The sequence below is a fragment of the Bactrocera latifrons genome, unplaced genomic scaffold (assembly GCF_001853355.1).
Source record: "Bactrocera latifrons isolate USDA-ARS-PBARC rearing strain unplaced genomic scaffold, ASM185335v1 scaffold_3, whole genome shotgun sequence".
In the NCBI taxonomy this organism is placed as follows: domain Eukaryota; kingdom Metazoa; phylum Arthropoda; class Insecta; order Diptera; family Tephritidae; genus Bactrocera; species Bactrocera latifrons.
The window spans coordinates 3,362,163-3,369,178 of NW_017536629.1; the positions used below are offsets into that span (position 1 = coordinate 3,362,163).

Sequence of the window (7,016 nt, forward strand, 5' to 3'; positions counted from 1 at the left end):
ACATAACCTTTGTATGGGAAGTGGGCGTGGTTATTGTCCGACTTCTTCCATTTTTGAACTGTATATGGAAATGCCTAAAAGAAACGACTCTATGGTTTGGTTGACAAAGCTATAGTAGTTTTCGAGATATGTACAAAAAGTTAGTAGGGGCCGGGGCCACGCCCACTTTTCCAAAAAAAKTACGTCCAAATATGCCCCTCYCTARTGCGATYCTTTGTGCCAAATTTCATTTTAATATCTTTATTTACGGCTTAGTTATGACATTTTATAGGTTTTCGGTTTCCGCCATTTTGTGGGCGTGGCAGTGGGCCGATTTTGCCCATCTTCGAACTTAACCTTCTTATGGAGCCAAGAAATTAGTGTACCAAGCGGCATTAGGTTGGTAAATTTTGAAAAAAAAAAAAATTAATTAAAATCATAGTATGGTGAAACCCATTGAATGAAGCGGAAAATAATTTACCGGCGTTCTGAGCTCGGAAAGAGGACCTACTCTTCCTCGTTGATAGCGGTTGGTCTATTAAAATTTCTTATAAATTTTTCTTTCACTTCTTACCATTTTGTCGAGGCTTCTACAATAGTCCAATAATAAATATATAAAATACCATTTTTCAAATAAAATTTCTTAGTTTTCTTTGAGGCACACACATATAAAAATATATTTTTATGTTCAATGCTTCTTATTTTAAAAGATTATAATCAAGCAACTACACAATCTCTGTAAGTATAGTTGCTTAAATCAATGCACAAGATCGTTAGCAATTTTAAATTAAATACATTTTTTTATAAAAAAATACAGCATCATTAAAAATGATGCAGTTAAATTTAAAAACAAAAGAAAAACAGCACGCAATAACTTAAACTTACGAACTAAGCTATGGTTAATAAATGCTTTGTGACAATTTTAAATACTAGTAACTGCATTACATCGGACATGCTGCGCTCTAATCGAACTGTTTGCTCAGATAGTCGATAACATTGTCGCGTATATTGTCGGCACAGGGATTCAAATTCCAAAAGACCAAATTACAACCATAGCGTTGGAAGCAGCCGTACCGCACTTCGGAGTCGTTGGGCGCGCAACAGCTGGCTATAGCCCACACACAGGCGGTTGAGGGGGATGCTGTTGACGGTGTCGGTGGTGGCGGGCGTGTGGACGGGGCTGTGGGCAATTGAAAGATGGGCGATTCCGTTACGACGGGACGACGAACAGGCCCTGAATTACTTGCTGCTCCTGTCTCGTCTCTTGGGGCTAGATATTTTTCAATGTACGGAAGCGGAAATGATTAACGTAAGCAAAAGTTTCGATTTCTTTAATTGGATACTTACGTACAGCTGAAAGAGGTGATTCCGTGCGACGCGAAAACAGTGGCCGGGGTGTGCCCACAGTGATATTCAAGCGTTTATTGGCTGCAAGTGTTTTATTAACAGTCATTAGAATGTTGTTGTAATTGTATGTGGCATTTAGTACTTACGATTTCTGGTTGGCGTATAGTCGCGCCAAATCACACGATCCGTGTTGTCTTCGCCGCCGAAACGCGTATTGACCGTAATTTTGGGCAGCGTGCTAACAGGGCCGTTATAGAAGTCGCCGGCAACAGGTTGTCTGCGCAGAAAATAAAAATTTTATCGGAATTTTTTTCGTTAAATTCAAAAATAATTACTTTTGATAGCGCTTCACCGGCTCATAGCTAGGTAAGTAGTAGTTGGGTACTATTGGGTGTGAACTGATTGAATTTGCGCCTTTGAAGCGATAATAAGGATTTTGGTGACGTTTCTGCACCAGATGTTCGCGATGCCAGATTCTGTCTGTATCGCGACGTTGACGATGGTGCTGGAATTTTTTGGGACGCTTATTGAGCAGGCGCTTCGCTTCATCTTCACCATCCACCAGCTTCGCGTCAGCATCGGCTAGAGAAATTACCTCTACATGCGCTTTCGAATTGACAGACTTTGACTCATCGGAAGTAACAATCGGTGCTGAGGATAATATATCGAAATAGATTTTCTCGGGCTGCAATGGATGATACTGCTCCGAGTTGGATTGATCGTTGATGCGACGGCGACGATGTGCTGGATCTTTGTGTTTACGCAAGCGATGTGTGTTATTCTTTTTGGGAACTGTTTGGGTAGGGAAAGTGGAGTAAAATATTATTATTTATATGTATGTGTGCTAATAAGCGAGCATAATTTACCAAAATCTTCGCTCACGAAATCTTCTTTATACATTATAACTGGGTGATCTTCCTGCAGCACGCCATCGACGATTTTGGCTTGGTGGAACTGAAGTCACAAATAAGAAAAGTTGATTTAAATAAAATTGCGCTTATTTATGTCATTTATGACGCCTATATATATATTTAAATACAACATGCACATATCTGTTTTAATAGCCACCCACCTCAATATTATCCACATCGCCATATTCCTCGCTCAATGCCAGCCCAGCGTCGTCCAACGGTATGATAACATCGCTTGTCGTCTCCTTGGGACGTGCGTTCACCGGCACCGGCACCGCAATCAGCAAAAAAGCACATGCCAAAAACAAATAGCCGTGTAACATCCGTTTACACCGGAAGTTGCTGTCATACGACGCAGTTACGCCACTAAACCAGGTCATCACTGTGTGTGTATATATATGTTTATACAATTTATCTCTGTATTTGAAGGGCGTGTTTGTCGCAAAACGGAAGTAGCCGCGCGCAGGTGTGCAAGTACAAAAAGTTTTATTTATGTTTGTTTTATTTTAGTTTTCAGCTGCCACTGTAAGGAAATTTGATGAGATAAAATTATTAGATGCCAACGAACAAAACAAATATATATTATTATATTAGAAATCTGCAGGCATAAAAAATATAATAAAATATTATGGTAAAAGTCCTTGCTGATTGTGCATACTATTTCATTTTGCTTTAATGGCGGTGTTTGTGAGTAGCCATGTCGCACAATTGTTGTAAACTTTTTAGTTTTGTCTAAAGTAGGCGTATAGGTAACATTTTGTTTTAACATTACGTATACGCCTTGTAGCACAAAAATATATTTGTTTAGTATACAGTTTCGTTATGTTCAATGAATGTATAATAATCCTTATATTAAAATGATATGAACTTAAATTTTTGTTCCAAACATAAATTTTGATTAGAAAATAATTAAAATTATATTTTTTGTAATTATTGCTTTAGATAAAGGGTTTCAATAGATAGCCCTTAATATAATGAATACGTAGCTTCTCATGTATTTTTACAGAATTTTCTTATAAAAACAATTATCTTACCATGAAGTATTGTGCTGTGAAGATTGTCAATAATAACTTATTTTTTATAGAACGAAAACAAGTACTTTGATGGAAAAAAAGCAAAACTTCATGTAGGTATTATACTTTCTTTACCAGAAACCTCAAAGTTATTTGTAAATTTTATATATTTTAAAAATTTATGCTAGCAAATCCTTTATTTTTTCTTATCATAGACATTAGTGTTTGGCGACGAATATCTCGTAATTATATTATATGCTCTTTATCGAAAGAATTTAGAACATTTTTGTTTTGAATTATAATATTCACAAGAAAAGAAAATTTGCCATAAAATCGGTTGAGATGTGTGCTTTTTATTTTGTTTTTTTTTTTTTTTTTAGAACATTGAATTTTTTTACAAAATAAATGAGACTAGATTTTTTTCTAGTAGTAATCGCATGAGCGATGTTTACGCCAATAAAGAACTAGGCGCACGCGAGTTGAGAATTTTGCTATCGGGTAGTAAGCAAAAAATATAAAACTGTAAGGTGAAGGAACTTCTTGTTACAATTAAGAGTTCATACTTGGAGAGAATCTCTTAAAGGTGTCTAAGAAACAGTTATAAATCAGTTATTTGGGGCACCCAAGTCTGTTATAGGATCTGCGAAAGTTTATATACCCTATTTAGAGCATAAAAAAGGAACTAAACCGGGCGAATTGCCACAGCACTGAAACGGCTAAAATTTTGAAACAATTTGAATTTTGAAAAAACTATTTTTAGAGATATATTTTCAAATCTATGCTACTGATGATATGTCTCGATTTTATGAAGTATCTATACAGAGTGATTTAGAGGCAAGACAGGATATGCCCTGATGGAGATAAGGTTTACTTATTCATGGTTTCTTCTCAAACTAAAGAGATAAAAACAAATAATGAAGGGCTAGATTCGGTTGTAACCGAACACTTTTACTCTTGCAACTTCCAAATTCCTACAGGTTAAATTTTATATTAAGTATCGACTTCACTATCGATAAGCCACAATCCTATGGAGTAAAGTCAGCCGGGTTTTGATATAAGTTATATAAAGTTTTCGTCACTTGGAAGTTTGAAAATTTTTATAGGGATATTCGATAAGACACTTAACTTTGAACATTCTTTTTGCTTTACCTCAATAGTGGGTGTAAATTTTGTTCCAAACCGGCTAACTAAATTTTAATAAATACTTTCTTTTGAAAAATTTGTCAAGGACTTTTTGCAGTGAATTTAAGTTAACTTTGGAGGCAACAACGCAAACCAAACAGCCGAGTTTTTCACCAAGTAACGAAAAAACTATCATGCTTGCCAGTCTGGTACTTCGTTACTCGGTAAAACGGTAATTTGTTAATTTTACTGACCCAATTCAACCCATTTGTAGCACACCTTCATACTACTATCAGGAAAGGATTCTCTGGGCATTTCTATTACAAATCTGACACATTGAGCAACACCTTCGGTAAACAGTTAACTGTAGGTACCGGCGTCCATATATTTCCAACAGGTTTTGTGGGATTGAAATTTATAAAAATCTCTATAGCTATCCCGATTCTGGTACGTACAACCGTTAGCTGAACAAAACTATTAAACACTGTAGCAGCATTTTGCAAGAGTATAAATATAAAGTAAAAGTTTACTCAACTAAAATAGATGTATGGGTGTTCTTGTTATCGTAATACAGCCATTGTTTAATACGGGTTAAGTTCTCACTACTATAATTTGCATATTTGAAAACATAATAGCAACGCTTGGTAAAAGCAATGATGACTAATAATATGCGATGAAATTTTTTAGATATTTATTCCTCATTAGCGCTTTTATCAACGTTGGGACCAAGCTCTTCCTATATGCAAATGAAAAATGGCATATCTCTCTCGTTTTTACAACTCATAAGGAACATTGCATTAGGAATCACCTTATACACCGCATTATTGTGTCTGGGCATGCGCATTAGATATGCAAAATGCAATGATAGTGCCAGCTGAACAATTGTATTTCCGCAAGAAGCGCATAAATAATGACCGCCATACAAATGGCAACAACAATTATAAAAACAAAAACAAGGCAAAAATGACAAAAGTGTAAAACAAAAAAGAAAAAAAAAACACATGGCTTTGAACACTAAATATATTCGCAAGTTAATTTCCTTGAGCAATTCTCTGTTTGCGCGGGGTTTGTGTTAGCGCCGGTAACTTACTTCGTGCGGCTGCTTGGTAAGTTGTTTGCATGGTTTCATTAAACTTACACAAAAAGCCAAAAACATACTTTCCGCCTTACCAGTTAAAGTTGGCGAGACAATACCTTGCCACAGCCTTGAAGATTTGCAGTTTGTGCAGTTTTGCGAGCGTAACCAAGGCAAGAATTTAATGTTGTGCGTAAATATACAAATTGCACATGTATGTATATGTATGTATGTACAAGTATATACAAGTGTATGTCTAGTAATTTGTATGTATCCAGTATCTTAAAATCGTACACGTTCTTTGTTGCTAATTTTATGACGTTTCTTTTTATTTTTTCTTGCAAACTACATTTTCTGTTTGTGGTGAAAACCGCCGTTATTTTGCTGTGGCTGCTCGCAATCCACACCGTAACTAACCACAACAAGTGCGCGGCGTTTGCTCATCTTGTCAGTGGATTTGTTTGCTTAACTTTTTAATTTAGCCGCAACAGCCGCTAGATATGCCGTTGCGTATGCCAAAAGTTTGAATTGCATATTTTGACTTTGTAACGGTACTTTTACTTTACAAATGCCTCCGCGTAATTCGGCATGTTGTGGATTGAAATGTGCTGGTTGTGGTATTTATTAAACTTAAATCTTTTGTTGGTGTTGTACCGCGCTACGCAAAGCACTTTAGTAAAAGCTAAAACAGCGAGGATTTATCAACACAAATTGACAGCTACTGTCGAGATTCCGTTATGAAAAAATTTGAATTATTTTCGCTTGAATTGTCAAACATTTTTATTAAGAAGTTATTAGAACAAAAAGTTTTCGTGTTATTTGAAATTTTAATTTCGTTAGTTATTCGCGTGAGTCTAAGGACCTTTGTAATTTGCTACTAATTGACAAACCTTCACTCACTCTAAAACAATGAAAATTCATGTAACAACTAAAGAAAATATTTATCCGAAAATAATTACACTGTTTCTCCCAATAGCTTCTAGTAACTCGCGAGCGTTTTGTGAGATCGCACAACAGTTAATTGCATATTTACCGTGCCTTAAGTTCTATTGTGACCCGCACAGTAATTGTTGTTGTTGTTTTTTATAAAAACGCTATAGGCTAGTGCAATGCCTTTTAGCGTTTTGGTTAAATTATCTGAAGAGCCTTAAACTACTTTTATAAAACTGATGTCGCACTTCACTGTACATTATTCATTTAGAGTTACATAAATTTCTTAAAAGCCAAAGTGCAATTTTACTCAATGGCGTACATGGCAATTTTTTTTCTTTTGCCAAAACCATAAAAAAAATTTTTCTACAAATAAATCGGAAAATAATATATTAAAACACTCTGAAGTTTACTTAACTTTACCGAAAGTACAAAAATTTATGAAACTTGTATGTAGCAAAATAAAATTTTTTTTTTGTTGAAAGGCGTATTTTTACACTTTATTATTTTATTAATTAACATAATTCAATGCTTTATTCTTGTTGGTCAAAAATTATTTTTTGTCATATATATATTGTTTTAAGTTTTAATATTATAATCTAATTAGTACGAATAAAAAGTGTTTTTTCTATGTTAATT

At 35.0% G+C, this 7,016-nt stretch overlaps 2 protein-coding genes across 4 annotated transcripts in view; one reads left to right on the forward strand and one right to left on the reverse strand.

Annotated features, from left to right (window-relative positions):
- The window catches only part of LOC108970484, a 70,551-nt gene that overhangs the window by 4,597 nt on the left and 58,938 nt on the right, over positions 1-7,016 (forward strand). The gene's annotated exons all lie outside the window — the stretch shown is intronic.
- LOC108970483 overlaps positions 627-7,016 on the reverse strand; it is a 55,186-nt gene continuing 48,796 nt past the window's right edge. For 2 of the 3 annotated variants that reach the window (XM_018935909.1, XM_018935908.1), the window contains exons 2-7: positions 2,399-2,760; positions 2,193-2,280; positions 1,662-2,118; positions 1,473-1,603; positions 1,327-1,407; positions 627-1,249 (exon numbers count right to left, since the gene is read on the reverse strand). In XM_018935909.1, the coding sequence (XP_018791454.1) occupies positions 942-1,249; positions 1,327-1,407; positions 1,473-1,603; positions 1,662-2,118; positions 2,193-2,280; positions 2,399-2,617 (1,284 nt within the window). In that variant the 5' untranslated portion in view covers positions 2,618-2,760 and the 3' untranslated portion in view covers positions 627-941. The remainder of the gene's footprint in view (positions 1,250-1,326; positions 1,408-1,472; positions 1,604-1,661; positions 2,119-2,192; positions 2,281-2,398; positions 2,761-7,016) is intronic. The other variant, XM_018935910.1, reaches the window with a different exon arrangement.